General features: G+C 32.7%; 3 protein-coding genes across 3 annotated transcripts; 1 reads left to right on the plus strand and 2 right to left on the minus strand.

Annotated features, from left to right (window-relative positions):
- Positions 1–1850: 1850 nt before the first annotated feature.
- On the plus strand, positions 1851–9978 carry LOC133303323 (uncharacterized). The gene is given in 9 exon segments (XM_061503215.1): positions 1851–1932; positions 3501–3580; positions 4882–4906; positions 4908–4984; positions 5078–5234; positions 5942–6070; positions 7831–7917; positions 8038–8082; positions 9577–9978. Coding segments are annotated over 8 exon segments (672 nt in total). The 5' UTR covers positions 1851–1932; positions 3501–3566; the 3' UTR covers positions 9715–9978.
- Positions 9979–11444: 1466 nt separating this feature from the next.
- Positions 11445–15315, minus strand: LOC133303324 (ubiquitin-like-conjugating enzyme ATG10). The gene is made up of 7 exons (XM_061503216.1): positions 15060–15315; positions 13592–13767; positions 13454–13504; positions 13286–13373; positions 13060–13152; positions 12362–12459; positions 11445–11837 (listed from the first exon to the last, which is right to left on the minus strand). Exons 2-7 carry the CDS (start codon positions 13763–13765, stop codon positions 11580–11582), a joined length of 762 nt encoding a protein of 253 aa, XP_061359200.1. The 5' UTR covers positions 13766–13767; positions 15060–15315; the 3' UTR covers positions 11445–11579.
- Positions 15316–20407: 5092 nt separating this feature from the next.
- On the minus strand, positions 20408–22919 carry LOC133303318 (feruloyl CoA ortho-hydroxylase F6H1-3-like). Its single transcript, XM_061503207.1, has 2 exons — positions 22414–22919; positions 20408–20984 (listed from the first exon to the last, which is right to left on the minus strand). Exons 1-2 carry the CDS (start codon positions 22917–22919, stop codon positions 20408–20410), a joined length of 1083 nt encoding a protein of 360 aa, XP_061359191.1.
- Between the last annotated feature and the right edge of the window lie 2459 nt (positions 22920–25378).

Here is a 25378-nt window from a genome sequence, read left to right on the forward strand (position 1 = left end):
TTGGATAGACGTATAGTGCAACAGTAGCACAAAAAAAAAATGCTCCTATTTTAGAGCAGATGAGATGAGAGAGAGAAAATTGGGATGAAAGCAAAGTTATGAAAATCAGACCGGACCGACCGGGTCGACCTGGAATCCGGTGAACCGGTTATCATATTGGATCAGCCAAGTACCAGACTGGGTACGACCCGGTGCGACCCGACCAGTTTTGGTGAAAACTAGAGACCCGACTCGGGCTTTTAAGAAAAATATATATTTAAAAAAAAAGTTTTCTAAAAAAAACCATAATTGACATATTTGGGTGATCTGTTACTTATTGACCTACATAAGTTATGTACTTATAATACCAGTACTATCTCAGTTATGCATTATGCAGGAAATTTTGATTTGATTTATAGTTAGAGATGTCGTTTATTGAACCTGAAACACCAATATCACAAGCATTATATATTTGTTTGATCATTTATTGTATAATAATGTATAATTGATTATGTTTTATATTAAAATATTTACAATTTATATTAATTTTTTCAGCTCTTTGAGCATGTTTATAATTTTTTAATATAAATTATAAATTTATATATAATCACCCGATCATGTAGTTCAACCAATGACCCACTGACCTGATACCTCGACTGAATCATTGATCGAATCGGTTTTAATAACCTTAGATGAAAATGTGTCTAACCACTACCACCGATTTGCAGGTGAAATGAGAGAGAAATTTTTTTTAAGAATAATTAGAAATTAATTAGATCTAAAAATAATCAAACATGTACAAAAATAAAAATAAAAATAATCAAACAATACTAAAATTGATCATTGACATTAAAATGATAATTTGGAGTGCTGGTGAATATAATCGTCCAAAATGCAGGTAACTGGACCTACAAATGACAAGACAAGCCCATAATAGGTGAGGCCCAATTGCCAAATCAAAGTCTTTGTCGAATCATATCACCATAGAACCGCATGAGGTTTCACTGTTTGGATACGAAGAGGGTGCAAAAATGAAAATGACACAGTAAAGTAACCATTGATAGTTCTCAAAAGCTTCATCAGAAATGGCGTTACAGTGTCTGAGGCATCCCGTAATCATCTCACGTGGTTTGCACGCTGAGACAACCTTAACTTTCCTTTCTCGTTTACGAAATCTGAAGCTCCCACTCACAGGTACAATCTTTTTCGGAATCCTATTTTGTTCGATTTATTGGTTACTGCTGTTTTATTTGTATTGAACTCTTAAATTCGTTCTGATAGTGTGAGGCAAATGGACACTTATTTATTTATTTATTATTATTGTTGTTGCACGGAACACGATACAATACATTAATTCTAAAAATTATTAGATTTTGACATGTTGGACACGTTTTGATATTAAATAATATTTTTAACATACGTAGTGTATATTATATTTAATATTCAATAATTTAATAAAAAATGAAGTTAAACTTATAATTGTCATCAATTTTGCAAACAAACATAAGATATTCCAAATATTTATATTAAACTTAATAAAATGGTAATCGTAATCCAACAAATCTAATAGTTAAGACTAAAAACACAACGCAAGGTACCCTTTGAACCTTTTTTTGAGTCTCTACAACGCGTGTTGGAGTGTCGGAGAGTGTTGAAATGTCAGGGAGTGTCGGACACGACACGTCAGTATTTTTGAAGTGTCGGTGCTTCATACGTTATTGGTATTGTTAGTGTTGTTGTTGTTACAACTTGGAAGCACTTTTATTTATGCAAGTTGTAGACAAATTAACTCTTTTATAAAACTGTATATTGTAACATGTGTGGTGCACTAATACTTTGCTGTTGTTGTTTTTCATGGAAATTAACTTTAGGGAGATGGGTCAATGATCAAATTCCAACTTCCTTTAGGAGCTATGCTACTGCAAAATCAGAAAATGTTTTACCAGTGAGGAAGTAAGATTTCCTTGCTTTATAACACTATGTCATTTCTTCACATCTTGTAGTTCAAATCAATATGTTCATACCTGTGTCATTCATGAGAACAAAATATTGCCAGACTCCAATGATGGTGGCGGTTGCTTCATTTCGTCATGGTATTTTAACCAACTTGATAAAAATAAAACAAATGATTTTGAGTAACATAAGCTTCTTAGCATTGGACTTAATATACAATGTACTCGTTAAGTTCTAGTGCTTGGTGGTAATGCTACCATTGTTGAATTCTTTGATTAGTTTGGTGGTAATTATATAATTTTATGGTGGTAGTGCTTTTGATAAGGATGATGATTTTACATTTCACTTTAAGAGCATGAAGAAAGTTTTGCAGTTTACTGTTGTGTCAAAGGCTCTGAAGCCACTGTAGATTCTAAATGTTCCACTACCTCAGGGTCCTTGACGTAATCAATTTAAATGACTTGTGTAGGAGCCAAAGCTTAATTTGCTGTGTGTATTTTAAGCACTTTAGCTGTTCATCCTAAATGCTTCACGGGCATATATTCTTATGCTGTGAGGTCATTTTGGATATATCTAAGACCAAGGCATTACACTGCCTAGCAGGCATTTGGTTGTACATAAATGGTGAAGTAGTTTTCTTTCTTATTTTAAAGGAAAAAGGAGGGTCAAAATTGTTAGAAATGTGCAATGTTAGGTTCTATTGTCTATTTTCCGGAGAGGAATTTCAGAAATATTATGCAATAGATAGCTTCCTTTTTTGGCTTGGATCCTTATATTTTTATTCATGTCCATTTTAGTCATTAATTTTTTGATTTATTCATTTTGGTCTCTCAATTTATCAATTACAATTTACATTCACTATTATCCTTTTGATGATCCTTGATCTGTAAAACGATGGCAAACAGCCATTGATGCAGTACAATGGTAGTCTTACAACAATAACAACAAAATCCTTTTTCTCAGTAGGTAGTAGTCCTAGATGGAAAATATTTCCAACATGACATGTTACTATATTACAATAATTTAGATGGAGGATCACCATAAGGACAACATTAGATATAATTGTTAAATTGAGAAACTAAAATGAACAAATTGAGAAACTAAAATGAACAAATTGAGAAAGTAAGGACTAAAAGGAAATGAATATATAATAAAAATGACAAACCTTAATTAAGTCTATCAAGCAACAAGCTCTCCCGAGAGTTTAAGCTGTTTTAGGTGAAGCCAGATGAATGGTTTTATATATTATATTATATTTTTAGCACCTCTTCTCATACAAGAGCCCATTGGGCTTTAAGGGTGAACAATGCCCACAAAATAGTTATTATTACAAGATTTATGTTGGGATGACATGGCTTCCTTCTAGTGTTATGCTTTTGGTATCTTTTTATATCAATCATATGTTTGCTTTTTCTTCTTCATTTTCACTATGATAGGGAGTATTCTATTGTTTACCTTGTTCCTTCTATTAATAGTATATTTTACCCCCCCGCCCCCCTTTTTTTCCTTGAAAGAAAAGTATTCATGACACTGAAATGCTTTGTATGTATTTGTGCATTTATTTTAAGGAAAAAGCGGCTGGATGAAATATGTCTTGAAAAATATCAGCAATATAGTAGATCTGTCATCCAGTCATGGATTTTGCAAGGTAACTAATTTCATTTTTTATTTTCAGTGTAATATATAGATGCTCTGTTGACCTGCTCATTCAGGTTATATTAATTAATTGAATTTAAATCAAGTGGCATCTAGATATGTTGTATAATTTCTTATTCTAGCTGTAAAGAACCAATTCAACCCAAAAGCTTAAGCTGTTGGGTAAGGCTACATTAATGGTTTTATATATCTCAACACGCCCCCTCACACGAGAGCCCATTGGGCTTGAAGGGTGGACAATGCACAGGCCCACCTACCTGTGCGAAGAAAGAAATTCCACTAGAAAGAAAGTGGGAGGCAGTGAGGATCGAACCCGGTACTCCGAGGCTCTGATACCATGTAAAGAACCACTTCAATCCAAAACCTTAAGGTGTTGGATGAGGGCCTTTTTAATGATTTATATTATTCTCTAACACACCCCCTCAGGCAAAAGCCATTTGGGCTAGAAGCGTGGATATTGCATAGCATTTTATAGTATTTTCCCTAATTATAGTCAGATTATGGTCAAAGGGGTCTCTGAATGATTTTCAAATTCGTTTCTGAGAGGGAAAAATGCTAGAGCTAGATATGTAAATACGTAATCAAACTTGTTGAAACATTTTGGAAAGTTGTATACACTTGTACATTTGCTTTTTTTATGTGTTTATGTTTCTGGCCTCTCATTGGTGATTTTGTTCATGGTTCTTTCAAGTGTGTTATTAGTAATAAGTAAAATGTATATTGTGATGTAGAATAAATAATGTTAATTAGGATAAGTTTAGTTATTTATGTTTTTCTATTTTTGAGGATTTCATCTTCTCTGGTTGTACTCTCTGTCTGTCTCTCTCCCTTCTCTTTTAAATTTTCCTGTATGATAAAAAAATAATTTGATTATAAATGTTTTTACAGCCATGGATCCTCTTTTGTTGTTAAATTAGGGTAATAGTGTTATCCTCTGCCATGTGGTTTGCACTGAGATGTAAAAAAGCATAATGATGTGGTATCTCGATGCATCCTTTTAGCTGAGTGAGCTGGAGTCCTAGGGTCTTACATAAACTGATTTGTAAATCAGCATAATCGAACTAGATAATACAACTCAAAAAACAAAGTGCTACAACTAATATAATTCAGAGCCTTATTCTTTTTCTTTCTTTTTCTTCGAGCTGCCTATCCTTGACTCAATATGCTAAATATGCATGTGAATGTTTATTTTAGCAATCAAGAGTAGTTTGTCATCTAGACTCTTTTTCTGCTTATTCATTGTAAGGTAAGAAAATAAATTATTAAATAAAACTGATAACATATCTGATGCAGGCAAAGTATATGTGAATGGGAAGGTTATAAATAAAGCTGGTACCCCTGTGTCTGAAAAATCTGTGGTGGAGATATTGGCTGAAGTTCCCAAATATGTATGTAGGTGAAGCCATCAAGCTCTATTTACCTGAAATAATATTTCAATAGAAACTTTGGTGAAACTCTATTGTCGTTTGGGTTTTTTATATCAACACAGAGCTGGACATAAATTGGAAGCTGCCATTGAACAACTTGGTGTTGATGTTGCTGGTAAAGTAGCCCTTGATTCTGGGCTGTCAACTGGAGGATTTACTGACTGCTTACTTCAGTATGGTGCATCACATGTTTATGGAGTTGACGTAGGTTATGGACAGGTAGCATCATATCGTCTTTTGGGGGTAAAAACTTATAAGGAAAATATTTTCACTTCATCGAAAATTGATTTGCAGAAGAAAAAAATTCTTTTTTTTTTTCTCTCTTTTTTTGATTCCTATTTGAACGTATATTTCTGGAATTTGATTTATGAGGCTCTATGCCTTTTTAATTCTTAAGTGTTTGAATTTCATAATTTGATATATTTTTTTGCAAGTTCAGTAAACTTATGTAAATAATATCTCTTATTTTATTTTATTTTTTGGTGAGGAATATATCTTATTTTATAAGCTAAGCAAGAATGTCAAAACATGGTTGTTAGAATATTTAGAAAATATCAAATGATATCTTAAAATTAATTTATAGTATCTTAGATGATATCTTTGGATTAGTTTCCCTATTTCTGTATATATTATAATTTGTTTCCTTATTTGTTGAGTCTGCTATTAGTATAAGTAGGGGTTATTACTTTGTCTTTTGTATCACATCATTGACAATAATGTTATATTGTTATATAATTTAATTATTCTAAGTATTCGTTTCCTCCATCTGTACCTAAATCCCTATAATTTCAACAATGGTCTTCTGAATCTGCCTGTTTTATATGTCCTTTAGAAGAATTTATACACACTTCTTATTTTCCCATGTCCTTTCCCCAACTGTAGTACTTTACTGCATATCAATCATGCTTAGTGATTCACTATCGTAGGTAGCTGAAAAAATTCGAAGAGATGAACGTGTATCTGTGATAGAGCGAACAAATTTAAGATATCTTGCAGGACTCCCGCAAAACGTTGATTTGGTGACTTTAGACCTCGCATTCATCTCGATTCTTCTGGTAAGCTTTGAAATCAGGCTACTGTATACTCCTATTACCGTGTATAGCCTGTCTCTTGATCAGTGCCTAACATAACATGGTTCTAATAATTGGATTGGACCAGCCAGTCTAAACAGAAACTATGATACAACTGAGATTGTAAAAGGCCTTGGATTGGGCCAGGGTAGTTGGAAGCAATTAGTTAGTTAGTAGCTTAATAGGGAAGCCTAATGACTTGTATATAAGGGGAATACCCCAATGTTAGAGGAGCAGCTTTTGACAAATATTCGATTAGGCTGAGAGTGCTTAGTTGAAGGGTGTTGAGATATATAAAAACCATTAGTGTAGCCTCACCCAATAGCTTAAGATATATAAAATCATTAATGTAGCCTCACCCAATAGCTTAAGCTTTTGGGTTGAATTGGTTCTTTACATGGTATCAGAGCCTCGGTGTACCGGGTTCGATCCTCACCGCCCCCCACTTTCTTTCTAGTGGAATTTCTTTCTTCGCACAGGTAGGTGGGCCTGTGCATCGTCCACCCTTGAAGCCCAGTGGGCTCTCGTGGGAGGGGGCGTGTTGAGATATATAAAATCATTAATGTAGCCTTACCCAATAGCTTAAGCTTTTGGGTTGAAATGGTTCTTTACAAAGGGGAGTGCCCCTTGGCAAGAGAAGTGTCTCTTGTGCGTGTTCATTTGTCTTTCTCATCTATGAACAGATCCTTTTCTTCCATTCCCCAATTTTCTTTCGTTCTTCCTTTCTATGCTGCAAGTTTCAAGCTCTAAAGAATCCAGAGCCGTAAGAAACTAGCCCGTTTACCAGTCTGGTTCATCCTGTTTGACCAAACTTAGTCAAAACTGTTAAACCATTGGCAGAACCAGCCTCTTTATGATGAACTGGTTGAGCTGTTCTGGTTTTGATGGTTGGACAGAGCACTTTTTCTGACATGGCAACATATTAAGATGACATGTTATTTTAGTTAAAAATGGCTTGAAATGCTCAATGTGGGGACCGAACTTGGGCACCCATATAGTCATTTTTTTAGCAAAACATTTGTAAACCTTATCAATTAAATTAAAACTAGCAAACGAAATAAACGTTTTACAATTTTACTATTTATAGTATGTTTCTTAAGACACATTATTTATGTCTTTGTAAATAGAAATAAGATTTTGGTTGAAGTCCAGTTTTACATTAGTTGATACACTGAATGTGAACCATAACTCTTCCTGTTAAATGACTAGTCTGGTTTTCAGAAATCTGGTCTTGACTCCTACTCACTCCCCATGATATCCCGACTAGCGAGGGAGGGGTGAGGGCAATTATTGTATGCAGGCTTACCCTTTCATATTTGCAAATAGATTGTTTCACGGATTCAAACATGTAATTTTTCAGTCACGAAAGAGCAACTTTACCATTGCTCCAAACTCGCCCTCTATTGGATCTTGACTCCTACATTTACACAAATTCCAAGTTGTGACTGTGATTTGTGTTTTGCTTCTTAAACATTGTTTGAATTAGTTAGAATATTTTATATTTACATAAGCTATCTCTTACTACACAATCCCTCGATGGCTTAGGAATAGTTTGGGTACTCATGTATATGAGCCATAAAGGCATTCTAATGTTACCATATATATGGCTATTAACAACAACTTTTCAGTTTAACTTTTTTTAAAGTAAAACTTTACCGTCATGATCGTGTTTCCTTATTCTCTCAAGAATTACCTGTATGATTAATCTTCTTGATCCACTAAATGTTCTTTTATTCTTTTAACAGGTAATGCCTGCTGTGGTCAATGTCATGAAGGAAGATGCAGCATTAGTGACTTTGGTTAAACCACAGTTTGAAGCTCGTAGATCTCAAGTACGGAATACAAGCGGGAGTATAGTTTTTTATAAAACAATCATCATTGTGGTCCCAATCTCCCAGAAATAAAGATGAACAAAATACTATTTCTAAATTTGAATATCATCTTCTCTGCAGGTAGGAAGAGGGGGGATAGTGAAAGATCCCGTTGTCCATCAAGAGGTGCGTGATTTTTGACTATAGCTTATCAGCTTCTTTGTTCCCAACATTGTTCAAAATCTAATTTGGAGAAATAGAACTTATCATGAATTAACTATCTCAAAAGTTTAACCTATTGGTTGGGTGAAGAGATATAAATGGTTTTTATATGGAACACAACCCTGCATTATCCTAGCTTGTGTTGAAATTCAATTCTTATTTAGAAGAATGGGAGTAACAAGTATTGAACTCCAGATCACATGTCATAAAAGTTTTGATATCATGTCATGAACCAACTATCTCAAATGCTTAAGCTTTTGGGTGAAGACACATGAATAGTTTTTATTTCTAACCTAACTATTTAAAGACAAGTGCCATGTGGAACCACATACGCACAAACACACTGCTTTATATTCTGCCCTTAATTCAATTTTATCCCCTTCTAAATTCCAGCTGATTTGGAATTGCTTAGTTAAAACCAGGGACCAGCCTTATCATCTTGTGTGGGGCAGAGTAGTGTTTTTGGCTTCTCTGTGGGTTTTTGCCTATGGTGTCTTTCGCGAGCCTCTCAAATTGTTATACAACGGGGTTGGAGAATTCTTTTGAGCTAAAAATATAATTTCCTTTTCAGTTGTTTTGCTTTCTATGCTCTTTGGTTCTATAAAAAATTGCAAAATAAATACACAAGCCTTGTTAAATGAGAAGTCAAACAACCACCTTTGTAAAGATGTAATTCTAGGCAAGATCAACCTCTACTTTCTACCTTACAACACTCATCATATAATGTGATTCATATGTAATAATATTTTTGGTGGATTCTGTTCTTTATTTCATATACTTCAAGAAAAAACATTTTATAATAAACTGAAAGAAGGATGTGGTCTAAGAAAATCTACCAATAAATGAAGTTTCGATAGTCTACCAACAAATGAAGCTTCGATCTATGGTCTGTCTTGTGTTATACATTGGATTCGTGTATTATGATAACTCAACTCCATTAGGGACTACATATATATTGACTGTTTCAAAATCTGTTTCTTAATGACTGCAGTGCCTAGCAATGTAGGGTAATAGTCAGGACCATGCAGGAATAATAACTGCTGTTTGGTGAGCATTAGTAACTAAACCATGCAATGTTGAAACTTCATTCATGTGCACATCATTCTTAATTCTCTAAACAAAATTTAATGGGTGATTCAAGAAAAAGGCTAGGAGAAAAGGAAAAAGGGAAATATAGAAGAAGTCACAAGAGCACAAACATCTGAGTAGTGAGTAGTTTATCTGTCTCGATTTAAGTATTAAGGTCTATGTACCTTTCTCTTCATTGCTGCTTGCACAAACACTTATTTCGTTGAAAGGCCTAGCGTTGGAGAGTTGCACGCACTGCCTAGCTGGAAAGCAGCACCGGGTATTGTGTAGAGTAGAAACTATTCAAAAATTCAAAAACTATTTAAACACTGCATGTTGACTTGTAAATAATAGAAGAAAATGGGAAAGTGATTAATTTCTGCAATTCAGGTTCTTGAGAAGATTATCAAGGGTGTGGAGAATTTAGGTTTCTGCAGTAAAGGTTGGATTGAGTCTCCTCTCAAAGGTGCTGAGGGTAATACAGAATTCCTTGTTCACTTTAACAGAACACATAATGAAGGTTCCTGAAATCATGAAGAAATTAGACAATTTATACATGATGCATTTCTTCAACGTTCATAGAAGATTGCCAGTTTGGAAGATGTAACATGCGAGAAAGCATTATTCTTGTATTGTGATGAGTTGTTGATGCCGTTGAAATTTTGAGTAATATAAACATGTATTTGTTGCGAAATTTTGTATGAAACCATTAAAAGAAAGGGATGATGAACAGTGAAGAATGTGATGAGTAATATAAACATGATATTTTGAGCCTTGAAATGTAATTGCCAAATCTGCATCTGTTAAAATTCCTGATTCACCTATTAAACATGTATTTTCCTTTTTACCTTCACCGATACTTACGGATACATGGTCACATAAAAACTTGGTGAGGAGCTGCTTAGCCTTACTTAGAATTGGATATTGTTGTTTCTTCCTTTTGATCCCTTGTTTATTAATTCAAAATTTGTTGCGTAATGATGCTTTTGAATTTTTACGTTTGAAGTTTGAAGCATATTCTCTTCAGTGCTGAAATGGTGCATAAAGCAGGCATGGTCTCTTCAATCCACACCATATTAAGTGTTGGAGATGCAACATTATAAAAGATGTTTTTGTTGGGATGGGTCCCTTGATCAACGCGGAAGCGGTTGCAAGTCGTCATGTAGAGCTCATAGCTTGGCACTTGGAGGCCGATCGGCCAAATCGTAGAACAAGGGGGGAAAATACAGAAATGAGAGATGGAGAGAAAAACATAAAGCAAATTTTAATATGGAAAATCTCATCTAATGTAGAGGAGTAAAAAACACATGACTTAGTTCAGAAAAATCTTCCATTATGAAATAGTATGAGTGCAAGAGTTAAGTTTTCCGGTATTACTGGAGGTTTACGCTCAAATTTTACCAACAATGCTAGTTACAAAATTTTTCTCGAAAATGGTCAGTCTCAAATTTCTTTTCACAGAATTCTCATAAATGATAACCCATTCACAAGGGTCTTCCTATCTTTTATATAGGCAGGGTAAGACCCTTATTATTCTTCTAGAATCTTATAAAAAATGATGAAATAGGAACATTCATTGAGGGGATTGTCCAAACACTAAATTACACACGAATAAATATATGCATACTAAGCCAAGCATTAAATAGGGGAACCCAACCCAACAATTTTCTACCCTTTTGAAGCATCACAAATCCTCTGGAGCATTGTCACATTTGTTCTTGAAAATAAAATAATGTTAACATTCGATTAAAACGGGCCTGAAGCATTGGTCGATGTTCAAGTTCAAAAAACTCTTCCCATTTTGTATGCATTTATTTTCCAACAGTACCACTTCAATATATACGTAATTCATTTTATAAAAGTAACATTTTATCTTCGTTAAAAAAGTGTAAATTTTTTAAAAAAAATGTTATTAAGATGTACATGTTGAAAAGTTTGAATTTAAGTAAAATTATTTAACCAAGGAGTTAAAAGTAATCAACAGTGTCAATAGCCAATAATCCCACCTTTAATTCATGATTAACCAATATTTACTAAACCAAATAACAACTTACTTTAACCATAGCAATAATTAAAACAAATCCATTATGCACTCTTGCTTATTAAGTTTATATTGAACTTGAATGTAGGTAGATTTCAAGTTTAAGTTTATACTTGATTAAACTCGAATTGAAATGAAAAACCTTTTCCCCATATGCAACTAAGTCGTCTTCCCTTGGAAAAAACTCAGTTTAAAATTTAGCACTCACCATTGCATATTATGGTCCAATTGCATCAGTGGTAGAATTTAAAAATATATTTTACAAATCATTTTGATGCTTGGCCAACAACATCAATCTATTTACAATGACAACTACACCAATAAAAGTGAAGTGGGGTGCAGAGACTTTTTTTCACGTTTCCTTTATTTCATTTTGTGTTAAGCATGAGTGAGCTTCTTTGTTAGACTTAGGAACTGCAGTATCCAGCATTTCCAAAGGAATTTTAAGACCAACCACTTGTCCAATGACCGAGAACCAGGAAACCAGATACTGTTCGATAACAAAACCATTTATATTCAAAGATGTATCACCAAGGAAGAGCAGCTTCATCCAATCACTTGTTCCACATGGATGTAATTTGTACCATGGCCTCTTTAAATATGGGTGTTCCTACAAGATATAAATATATGTAACATTAAATTATTCGATGTATAGTACAGGGGTTATGAACAAAACTGGTGGTAAGGTGTGCAGATTAATTGTGGTTATTTTTAATATAAGATTTGGTTACAAACTGAAATGAAAATAATTTTTTTGCTAACTTCACCTATCTACAAGTATCCCTGAATTGCATTATATATTTTATGAACAATGTTCAACTTTAAAAAGCATTTTTGCCATTTCTATTTACAAACCAAAAATGGTACTTTTATGGTGATCTACTAATGGAGCTTTTTAAGGCATATCTTATCCTTAGTTTCTGCATTATCCTTCCATATCTATTCATAAAACTCATTTCATTAGAGAAATAATCACAAGCAAAGATCAGGTGGACCCAAAATTGATACATTTTTTGGTATTTTCAACATAAACAAAATTAGTAGTACAATAATCATTGAAATTCATAAGACAAAAACTATTGAAAAGACAAGAACATTAAAAGAAAAGGAAAAAGATGGAAACAAGTTATTCACCTCCTGAGTTATAAATGTCCATTTGGATTCTGATAGTAACTTTGCAGAGTGACCAGGAATGTCCTTTTCAATTCCATTGAACGGCAAAGGTTGTCCATCTACATAATCAAACAACAACACTGTATCAAATATATAGTGAAAATCATTTATTTAAATAAAAGATATTTAATTGTACACTGACACATAAGAATGCAGATGTAGATATGTGATAGTGCAATTCAGCATACAGAAAGAGTTATTTTTCATAGGTACTAGACAAGAAGAGAAAATTTAAAAGACCTAATTTCAAAATCAATCGGATTCAAGAAAGTCAACACTACCAACCTTGGTGATAGAATACAAAGCAGCACTTTCCTCCTTATAGTTGTATTTCCCTTCATTTTTCTAATAAAATATCTTTTACTACCACAAAAAAAAAAAAAAAAAAAAAATCATAGTTCCCAAATCCACAGCAGCTTCAATTACAGTGGCATTGTGGCTATGCCCTTACACCCTCCAACCTGACACAGATATAATCAGATGCAGGATTTGTGACATAGCCAGCATTTCTAGTATCCACATACAACAGAATAAATGTTGTAATAAGATCACTGGATCACTTCAAGTAACCAGGTTTCCAACAAAACAACCATAAAGTGGTCTTGGTTTTCATATTCACAGTTTTCATGAAAAGCATAATTATGCATAGATGAACATACCGCTATGGTATGAACGGAAATACAACACTGGAACTCTATAAGAAGGACTGTAGACAATATGAAAATCATAGTGGTTTACTTCATGCTCTGGACCTAGTAGAATGGAAGAAAAACAATATTGTTAGTAGTAGGAAAGAGTACTCAAACTGCCAAGAATGATAGTAACCAAATTCAAACAGTGTGAGATAAAACACAAGTTAGATTAGGAATACCAATTAGGCCATACATACTAAAGTGGCATAATCAAAGGGCTCTTCTCCCTGTGAGATGTTGCTTTCTTCTTTCCACGTCAAACTTCTATTACTTTCTTCATCCTGTAATGACAATTACAATCCACTAACTTACATAAATTCCATCTTTAAGGAGCTAGTAGTATACTGAATTGCTGACAGACCTCACTTGATTTGATAAGGCACATGTTCTCCAGTGATAAGTATCCTTCCTCCTGACAGAGAGACAGACACACAGAAAAATCTGCTGAGCATAGAAAAATAAGGCAGTGGATTTAAAAATCTAATGACAAAAGACCCACCTTATGAGAAGAAACCAAATGATGTTTTGAACAAGGGACCCAGAGCCATGGTGGAATGGAAGAACTGAACCTTTTCCACTTTTCAGAAAATGTAATAGCAGAAAGGAAAAAATCACTTGAAGAGAGAGTCCCATCCCAAGGGACTATGTCCTTAATAGTTTCTTTTACATCCATACCTACAAAAAGGGGGAGATGCATTTCTTATGATCAACAAGACATTAGCTGATCTGACTTTATTTTTGTTTGGTTGGAGATGGATCCTCTCGTGTGATTTCACATGACCAGGTCATGTGAAAGGTTATTAACGGTCAATCGACAAATCAACAGTGATAAAAAAATAAAAGAGAAAAAAATTTGGAATACAGGGTGGAAAAACGATAACCATTGATTTATCTGTCAAGGGTTAAGAACCTTTCACGTGACCTAATCATGCGAAATCACACATTAGAGAATCCATTCCCATATTCATAATAGTGTAAGAACTGCTATCAGTTATCAACAAGGTCGGAAAGTTTCATCTATAAGAAATTTTACAAGATACATAGAAAGTCATAAGGATATTCAAATTGCCTAGACCTAGATTCATTTCAAGAAAATCAATATCTTGAAATCCTAGACAAGTTCATATGCAGCCTAACAGGATCATATATGAAAAAGTGCTTCAAAACAAAGATGATAAAGAGAGAGGAAATATTATTCTCAATGCATTCAAATTCCAATTCCTCTTACTACCACAATAACATAAGCACATTCCAAAATCCAAAATCAATCTGCAATGAAAGAACAGCAATACCAATGGCAAGAAATGCATTAAAATAAAAATTTAAAATCAATCTCCAATGACTGAACACCAATACCAATCTTCAATGAATTAAACACTACTAGAGTAAAAACTCTCTTGTAATGTTACACGGTGTTAGCTAGTTGAACTGGTGCTGTACTGTAGTGCTGCACCTCCCTAGATTAATGTTGCTACACCCATGCAGTTAGTTAGTTTATCCTACGTGGCTTTCTGTTGTAACCACTTGATAGGGAAAATGTTAGAAGTAAATCCTCTCGTCTGTTACTTAACATGATCATGTCATGTGAGAGAATAATAATCATACAAAGATGAATCAATCGTTGCAGGATAAGAGGGAAAAAAATATATTAAAATAAATAGTTATAAAATTATGACAGTTGATTCACTTGTATGGCTATGATTCTCTCACGTGACCCAAACCACAGGCGGCAGTTCCAATTGTGTTCAAAGCGGTTCGGTTCGATTTTTATTAAAACCATAAAAGCCGAACGGAACCGCTGTACTGCCGTACAAGCAAAGTTCTGGTAAGTAATATCTAACAGTGGCTCCAAATTTATCAAAATTTACAAATGAAAGAAACAAACAGTAAATTTATTCATCATAAAATTTATAAATCAAAGAAAAACTAACAGTGGCAGAACCGTGAAAAGATCTTACAACACGTACCCAAGTGAAGTAAACTCTGGAATTGTTGTCGTTCTCTCCCAGCGTTCTGCTCTTCAAGCACGCAATTTCACACTTTCAAGATTCGGGGGAAGATGGTTAATGGTTTCGTCCTAAGTACGATGATGAAGAGTTTAACATTAGGGGTTAACCATGTTAAGATTAGACTAAAAAAATAAAAACACATGGATATAATTTGATTCAGTTTAATTTCATCCTGAAATAAAAAATGATATGGAATGGTTATATTGCCTACCTGTCTAATCTTTCAACCCTTACTACGTTTTTATCACAAGTAGATTACGACGACGGTTATATTGTCTATTTATTTAATTTTTTTTACTCTTATAATCTTTATTTATCACATGATTATAACGGTGATAAATAATTGATGTAATTAATTGAGAAAAATAAAAAAGAGAAAAATAAAAGAAAAATATTATTATATTTAATAAAGATAGTAAAGATAGTAAAACTAAACAGGTAAACAATATAACTATATAACTGACACAAAAAAATAGGTTATCATAAGTAAAAATAAGTTATAATTATAACCAATACATCCTGCGTTAGTCAACTAAGTATCGGGCCTACCTTAATCACACCATGGTTGATGTGAGAAGATTTTGGATTGAGCTATCTATTTTCTAGGCTATTGATAGTTGTTGATATACATTGGGTATGATTCTCTTTTGGCGCAATGATCGGAACAATGACTAAAGTGTCACTGTTGGCAAAAAAAAAATTACCAGACTACCACGCCAACAGTAAATTTTTCCAAAATGTCACGTGGCATATTTCTCTACACTGTGTAGCGAATTATTTGCACACATATTTTGCTACACAGTGTAGCGAAATATGCCACGTGATATTTTGGCAAAATTTACTGTTGGCGTGGCAGTCTGGTAATTTTATTGGCCAACAGTGGCAAAATGGTCACTGTTCCACAATGATCAGACTGGGAGGGGTACCTGCAATGACACTTTGACGTTCAAGTCAGTATCAAATTCAGGCTTATGTGGTATTCTTACTGAATTAGATTATCATACATGGGCATGTACCCTATATTTAAATAGTGAATCTGATGCTGCTTTGATAGGCGGTATGATTTCTTATTGATTGTTTGTGGGTTGTAGGTGACTTCTGATTGATTGTTTGTGGGCTGTAGGTTCAGCTGATGCTTCCTTAGCCTTATCTCATTATGTCAGACTATCTTGTTAGAATGGTGGCAAGCTGGTGCTGTCTTCTGTTCATTTGTTTAATGGTGCGGTGGATCTTCACTTGTATCATTGCTTGCTTCCTTATCTCTGAAATTATGTTAAAAGGCGGTCTAGGCGCGATGAATCCATCGCGCCCTCTGATCCTTTATGCGCGATCATCGCGCTTTATGTTGGGTCTTGTGAGTTTGAGCCTTGATTTTGGATTTTTAACTTTTAGTGGACCTACTGTATTTTATCCAGATCAATAATATCTCGAAAAAAAAATAATTGAAACCATTTTTCAATGCAACCAAGTTCATATATAAGATTATAATCATGAATGAGAAAGAGTTAATACTTTATTAGTATAACGGTTACGAGATCATAAATTGGTGCAAATTTTATTATTAATGTTAATGGTTACAAAACTCAAAATTCGAGTCATCCACAAAATAATATTTTGGGCAATAAAAATATCTTAATTTTGAAATCAGTTTAATGATTTGGTTCAATTCATATAAAAATACGGGAGAGGTTATATTATAATCTTTTTTCTATCACTACAATTTTATGGTTATTAGATCAAAATCAAATCAACAGCTATCGTTTAATATTATTTTGTAACTATTATTAATTTGATTTTGTTACAACATCATAAAATAGTTGTAATATGTTATAAAAGAAAAAAGGTTTTTGTGACCTATAATGCGCGGACACGGGACACGACACGACACTCTGACACGTTAATTCTAAAAAATGTTAAATTTTGACACGTTAGTACACGTTTTGGTATTAAATAATATTTTTAATATATATAATATAGTTTACATTTAATACATATAGTAACCCATAATAAGTCACGTAACTAATCAAATATTCAAAAGGAGCAAAATAAATTGGATTTATGTGTTTGGAATCAATGTTGTTAAGATCGAGATCTTACTTAAGATCAGGAGGAGATAAAAAAATCGTAAATCATAGAATCAATATGGATCGTAAGATGATACCTTAACATATAAAATATTAAATTCACACAAATTTTAAAAGAGTTTTTTTCCTAAGAATATGGGAATAACCTTTTATATATTAAAAGGGTAACCTTATAATTATATTTTATGTATGAGAATATTTAATTAACTAAAATTATATTGACACATAAAAATTTTAGTTATTTAATCACATAATTAACTGAAATTGTATGAGAAATATATAACTTAGTAAAAAAGTGCAGGGATGAGAAAAAACTCTTTTTTGCAAAGATAAGATTAGTCTTCCTTAAACTATTAAATAGCAAGTGGGCCCTTGAAATCCTTATATTTCAACTTTCCATTATCTCATAAGTCATAAACGGCTCTTTCTCTTTCTTCGAAAAGAATAGTTTTCTTCTCTATTCAAGCAACGATTTGTTTCTCTGCAAAGATGGTTACTGTGGATTTGGTCTCCGATAAACACAACACTGCCGATGACAACAGCCAGCTGCTTCCTCCCTCTCCGATTTCTAATTTTTCTAACTATTATTTCTCATTCTTAAGGGGTTTGGCCGAGGGTCACATAACCAATAGAGTACTGGTTCTTATCATTAAATTATAACCAAAACAGAACACATAAGGCATGTTGACAAGTTTTCCTATCCTTAGTTTCTTAACCTGGCCGAGAATGTCATGGACAACAGGGGTCCTAATCCTCATTATTACATCATGACTAAGCAGAATTTTCATTTCATATAGGATCCAAATTAGTTAGCTAAGCTTGGCCTCCAACATGTCATTATCACATTATGGCTTTCTTGTCTTAGGGTTGTTTTACCATATGCACAAATCAGAACCAAGGCCATGTAATGGTTTTAATTTTATCAATTCTATTTTCTATGGTTCCATTACCATCAATGAGTCATATATGTATACCAATAAGGACAGCCCCTTCCCCTTTTAACATACAACATATACGACATACATAAATGTATAGGCTGAAGTTATATACCATGACGGCCAGAACATATTTAAAACATCAGCCAATTTAAATTCAGTCATAATTCCTACTAAGAACATCTTATAACATTATCTATAAACAGAAATATTTACATATGTGAAATAATTTTCAAGGCTGTAACAGCCATGCATGGCCGAAACACAAATAGTGCAGAATTTGAGTTCCTCCTAGAATAACAGTCATGGCCGAAGCATGCAGAGCAAAGAAGAAGGTAGCTTAGGTGAGGTAAGGTAGCTGATTCAATTGGACAAGTGTTGTCCATGTAGGATGGCCGAAAATGAGGTGGCTTACATGCATACTTCAAGGGTTGGAGTCTCACACGCCACATTGATAACATGCATCCCATTAGTTGGCATTTCCTACATATATTATAATTCTAATTATGTTTTAGTTTTAGTCATAACTTGGAATTTAGCTAGCAAAATTATAATTTCTTAATCATGCTTACTATTAATTTAAAGGATTATCACAATTGTAAATATAACATTCCTTTAAAAAGATATATATAATGGGTTTATTAAGCTATGGGTCAATCTTATCTAACCCATTTTGGTTTAAAAAAAAAATCTTAATATATCATCAAACATTTGGATCAAATGATAAGAGGCTACTTCATTTTAATCAATGGTTTCAAGTTTGAATCTCTACAAATGTAGCTACTTCCTGCCTCTCAAGTGGGGGGTCACATAACCTCCTCGGATCACTTTGAGACAAGTTCTTTGGCCCCTCAAAGATTTTTTAAAAATTTGCTTGAGACAGGGTTTGAACTCCTGACCCAAGCAAATCTTTGTAAACTCATTGCCAACTGAGTTACCCTTGCAACCCATGTGACTTACTCGGCTCAAATCAAACTAGTTGAATAATCGATAAATCGATGGATAAAAATGAAAAATAAAAAGAAGACACCTTAGGTTGAGTGAGCTGTTCCATGGGCTTTGGGCAATATTTCTACCCTTAAAACAATACACACACTAGTAATTATTTATCTTGTACCAGTAGAATGAACTTTAAATACGAATAAATAAGGTTTAAGTATACTTTTTAATTTTTATATTATAATTTACAGGAGATTTTATAATTTTGTGACCTTAAATTTTTAGGCATTATACGAAAGGAGAAAATTTTGATTATATAAAATAAACAAATTAACGGGTTGTTTTAATGTAAACTATTTATATCGTATTATTTATGCAATAAATAATGGGTTCACTTTTTCTACCGTCAATGTAGATAACTCATCTACAGTGAACCCAGAACGACGTTGTTTTGAGGCGAAAATTAAGATATTTTTGTAATTATAATTTATTTCAGAGTTAAAATAGTCTTTTTAATTTTAATTTTTTAACTCAAAACGACGCTTTTTTAGAGCGAATGTAGATAACTTATTTACATTCACTTTAGACACATTAAATCCATAAATAATAATAATGTATTAATTTTGCAATAATTCAATTTGCATAAATTTCTAAGTGAGATTATATATAAATTGTATTATCTAAGGAATTTATTTTTTATATAAGTGGTCTAGAATTCAAATCTTGGAAATAAGAAGAAAAAAAATTATCTTGGGAAAGTCACTTTTATGTAGGTCTGACCAAATTAGTCCTATATCTAATGAACAGGTGAAGAAATTTTATATATATGAGTCACATAGAGTAAATTATATTTTCAATCTTGATTATTGATCTTACTTATATCTAATGATTCTAATTCGTTAGTTAAGTGAGTCATTAAATATAAGTGGATCAATAGTCAAGAATAAGTATAAAACTTCTTACTTTTACATTATAGTACAAGAATAACATTCCCATGTGTATGTATAATTTTCCTTTATTTTATTTTTAAGATTGGTAAATATTATAAATCTCTTGCAGTTTTCTTATAAAAGAAAAACTACCGATTCGAGAAACGACCTCATATATAATCTTATATATTTTATCTGAAAGTACGTATAAATGACCATACATGCAAAAAGAAACAACGAGCAAAGAAACTTCAGTAATTGCTTTCTGTATAATAGGGATAAATGACCATAAGTGCTTAACATAAGGGACTTTAACAACGCCAATATGAAATTAAACCTCAAAGCTTCTTCATTATCATCACACATGTTTATTTAAATTATATTCAACGTGATAGCTAACAATAAAGGAGTTGAATAGCTTAAAATATCTTGGCATAATCAATGGTCATCTTCCCATCATGAGCTTTCCTGAAAAAATGCTTCACATAATCCGAATACAGCACATTTTTATACGTAGCCTTCTCCCCACTAGCAAGCACTTGAGGCAAAGGACCAATGACATCAGAGGGTCTAGGGTTCACAAAAATGGGCACCGAAACCCTAGTTTTGCTTCCATTGGCTGCAGCTCGATGCTCAATGCTCTTATACCTACCATTGCTCATTATTTGCAATGCATCACCAATGTTAATCACTAGGGCACCGGAGATTGGTGGCACATGGATCCAGCTATGACGGTCCTCGGCCCGGACATAGAGGCCGCCGGTTTGGTCTTGGAGAAGAACGGTTAGGGTTGACACATCGGAATGGCGCCCTATTGCTACCGTTAAGTCTTGGTTAGGGCAAATGGGATAGTAGTTGAAGTTGATTCTCTTTGAACCCATTAACATTGATTCATTTGTCTCATCAATTTCCATCACGTTTAGCCTCTTCATCAACACACTTAAAAGTTGTTTAATTATAGTTTCGGATTTTTTCATGAATTCTAGTGCTTCATCCCTACAAACAAAAATGTCATGTAGCATTAACCAAAAAAAAAATGTCATGTAGCAAAATTAGTGTATAACTTCGATAAAAATGGTATTTGGAGAGACGTATCATATGAATGACAAAGTTCTTCCTACCAAATTTTAATACAACTGTATTCTTAGGGACTTGAACTTGAGATAACAATCCCTTACCAGTTAATTTATGTGCTTTGGGGTAATCTTTTCTTATATAGTTTGAGGGATATGAAAACAAAAAATTCTCAAATATAAAGTTACACTCTTTTCACTTTTTAAAATTAATTAGAAGGTTGGTAAACCTTTAAGTCAAAATAATGAACCAATAATTGAATTGAAAATAAGTCCAATTTATTTTTATTTTTTTGTTATTATTGAGTTGTCAATTTATTTCTTGTTAGAACTTTTTAATTGTAAAAAAATATATTATTTTTAGGTGGTTCTTTCATATTTAAATTTTTTTTATCTTATATCATTTTAATCTTTACATTAACATTAGTTTATTTTTTACACGGAAAATCTATGTACATAGAAACATGATTTATGTAATTGCTAGTGCAAGAATTCCCACCAAATACATTTATGAGCTAGCGCAAAGAGCTTTAAATGTGATTAAGTCTCGAATCACGATTAGTTTCATAGTCAACTTAAATTGTTAAAACTTCTAAGAATAGCTGAGGACCTACTCTTCTCAAAGAAGTAATTAGGGTTAGTTAAAAAAACAAAAAAAAAAAAAAAAACTAATGATTATAGTTATTTCATCAATTCTTGGTGATTGTATTCTATCTATGGTAACTTTTACCCCTTTCATGGATCTAACAAATACAAATAAATTGATGTCATATGTAAGAAATTAACTTTGTTATTCCACTTGTGCCGAGTCTCAGCCCAAACTTTTTATTTATCCCGAAAATCAATTCTTCTTTAGAATAAAGGTGAAGTAATATTTTGTGAGTATTGAGTTGCAAATTTTTTCTTGTCAAAACTTTTTTCGATAATTATTAATTCAAATAAAAAACAATATTTTTCTATCATAAATGTCACATAAGTTTGAACTTAAGATGTCGTCCTAGTCACTAACTACTCAAACATCCTTTACCACTTATTGACTTCAAATGACTCAAAAAAAAAAAAATATGGTTTTTACAATGAAAAAGAGAAAAAAAAAATTAAAAGTTTTCTCTCTTTTTTAACTAAACCTCACCAATAGAGAATGAAAATTAAAGCAAATTATAATTTCGTCAAACAAATGTAACCAAAGGAACTTTGGTTTCATGAGCAACTCTAAAGGCCAAATTACAAAGATTGCAATATTAATTTTTAGAAAATTATTGGATTGTTGGCAAAAGTAAAAAAATAAAAAATAAATAAAGGAACAATTATACTATGATATTGTTAATTAAATAAGTTACAGATTTAATTACCTTAATGCTTGAGGCCATGTTGCTGCAGCCTCATCCTCAGAAACATAGAATAGGCTGAGATAATCTTTCCACTCTAGGGCATTCTCTGCTTCAGGGCTAAAGCTAGATCCATACCTCACATGATTGGATGGTGAATTCTCTTTTGTGTACTTAACTTTCTCTTCAGCTGGCAAATCATAGAACCTATAAGTTGCATTCTGGACATTGTCCAGCACTTGGAGGGGCACCCCATGATTGATTATTTGGAAGAAACCCCACTTTTCAGCTGCATCACAAATTGCATTTGCCACATTTGGATCATCCCAATTGGACATGTCAACGATGGGAATGGAATTTTGAGTCACAATTTTGGCCATACTCATCCTTTCTTCCAAAGGTTGGATATATTGCTTGGGGAGGCTCTTTAGGCCAATTTCATAAAGACCCTTTACTCCATTCCCTTGAAGCATCACAAATTCATTAAGATCCGAGGGAATGGTCATTAGGGTCTCTACGGTTGGTGCCATTGCTTGAGTGGATAGATAGCTTTTTTTGCTAATTGAGAATTGCTTAGCTTAACTTGTTGCTTGGGAAACTCATGTCATGCACAACTATTTATACAACAGTCATGGTAGCAACTCAAAAGAAACAAAATAAAATAAAAGTTTGCACTCCCTTAGCTTGCTTTGATGTTTGCCTCACCAACTCAAATGGCAAGTTACATACATGTATAAATATAATAATCAATAAAACAAGCATGCGTGAAGCATGCTATATAGCGTTGGGGATAATAGAAAATGCAAGACTAGGTCAATTTGAAATGACCAGCACATAATCTTAGTGAAGCACCACATGTGTACACGGAAATAAAGGAATTATATATTTAGGTACAACCGTACAACTTTATTCTCATGATCTCATGTATACACCACCTTTGTAATTATATGTAACCTTTTATTATTTGTAGATAACTTTTAAAATTTTCTCTAACAATAAATACTCAAGTTCGTTATGTAAGGATGTATATACAAGCAGGATATTAAGTTGGTCATCTAAAAATATTATATATCAATTCGATAATATTTAAATTGCACATCAACTTAGTCCCGTAATATATTGTTTAGTCATCAATTTGGTTTTTAAATTAATATTCATTTTACATTATGAATGGCCAAATTATTATTTTTTAAGTAGACGCTCAAGTTATTTTTTATTTAACCAACGTGATTTTATTTAATACTTCTTTTTAACTATCATGAACCAAAGTAAAATATTAGTTACAATGTGAAAAATAATGTGAATGTGAAAACCTAGAAACAGCATATCTCATGCGAGAAAGCTTATCTTTAAATAAATATGAATGTTGGCATATATAATTTTATTATTAAACTATTTATATTAAGTTTAATGAGATTTTTAATATAACTATATAATATGTCATATATCTGCGCAGAAATTAGAATTTATCACATTCCCGAGCTATGTATAAACAAAAAAAATAAGAAATTGTATCACTGATTAATATATATTATTTAATAACATTAACTTGAAGCAATTAACGATACTATTAACTTATCAAAATAGACTTTTTCATTGTTCTTTATATTAATTAAAAAATAACTATTTTATCTTTGTCCCAAAATTATATATCATTTTGTCTTTGTTTAATCGATTAAAAGAGTCACTTAATCGATTAAGAATCAAAATAATACAAGTAATCGATTACTATATTGGTTTAATCGATAAAGTGTCGAAATCAAGCTTCTATTATATTTTTGCAGATCTCTAATCAAGTTGGATGCACCAACACACAATCTTCACCAACCATGGTCAATTACTTCGCTCATTAATTCGATTCTCCTTCAATGTAGAGGTTGATTCATCACTAGGAGAGAACATCTCAGGTAAGATAATTATTTCTCATTATATATATGCATATCGTGCATGAACATTAAAGAGAAGGATGTTAAGGGCGTCTCACGCGTGGGCGAAAGAATTTTATTAAAATGACACGGTAGCCTGAGATGCTCCTTGGTGGAGACATCTTTCTTGTAAACTATGTAATGTAATGTAATCTGTTAATTTTTTTTCTCTCTCTTTATCTTTGATGTGCAAAAGCTTGACGTGGAAGAGAAGCTGAAGCAAATCCATGACAGAATCGGAGGGTTGGTGCTGCCGTCTCTGTGAACATAGGTGGTGGCACTCTGAGGGTGGAGAGATAATTATCGAGCAAGAAGAAGACGAGGGAGAGAAGAAGGTTGTGCATGCCAATATCCTCTGCCTCTTTTTTGTCGATTCAAATGTATGTTTTCTTTTTATAATTCTATATGGATTTTTTATTTATATTTTTTTTTTGGTTACATTTATTTTCCTGATAATTATTCAGAGATAAAGATTTGACTGTATGTGCAAAAAAAAATTTATGACAGTTGCAGGATGAGACAATGTGTTCTTGATTTGAGAGGTTCTCTGCTAGTGATGAATCAACCTCTACATTGAAGGATAATAGAATTAATGAGCCAAGTAATTGACCGTGGTTGGTGAAGATTGTGTGCTGGTGCACCCAACTTAATTAGAGATCTGAACTGCAAAAATATAATAGAAGCTTGATTTCGACACTAATCGATTAAATAAGGGCCAAATGATGTATAGTTTTGGGATAAGTATAAAATAGTTATTTTTTAATTAATAAAAGACAAATGGGTAAAAAAAACCTATTAATTGAGTATTATATTTTGAAATAACAGAGCAAAAGAGTGTAAAAATTATATAAAAGTTGATATTTTCAGAAGTACTGAAGTTAAAGTGTGTATCAATTAGTATTCTTTCCCCTCTCTTTTTGGAGAAAATAGGAAACAAAACACAAGAAGAAACACACTAACTAATTTCTTTCTTTCAATTAGTATTCTTTCTCTACAATAATTATATTTCTGATATAAATATATGGGGAATCGGTCACAAGTGACGTTAAGATGAAAAAAGAAGA

The sequence above is a fragment of the Gastrolobium bilobum genome, unplaced genomic scaffold (genome assembly GCF_033153095.1).
Source record: "Gastrolobium bilobum isolate Gb01-03AN ecotype WA unplaced genomic scaffold, APGP_CSIRO_Gbil_v1 utg3921, whole genome shotgun sequence".
Taxonomy (NCBI): domain Eukaryota; kingdom Viridiplantae; phylum Streptophyta; class Magnoliopsida; order Fabales; family Fabaceae; genus Gastrolobium; species Gastrolobium bilobum.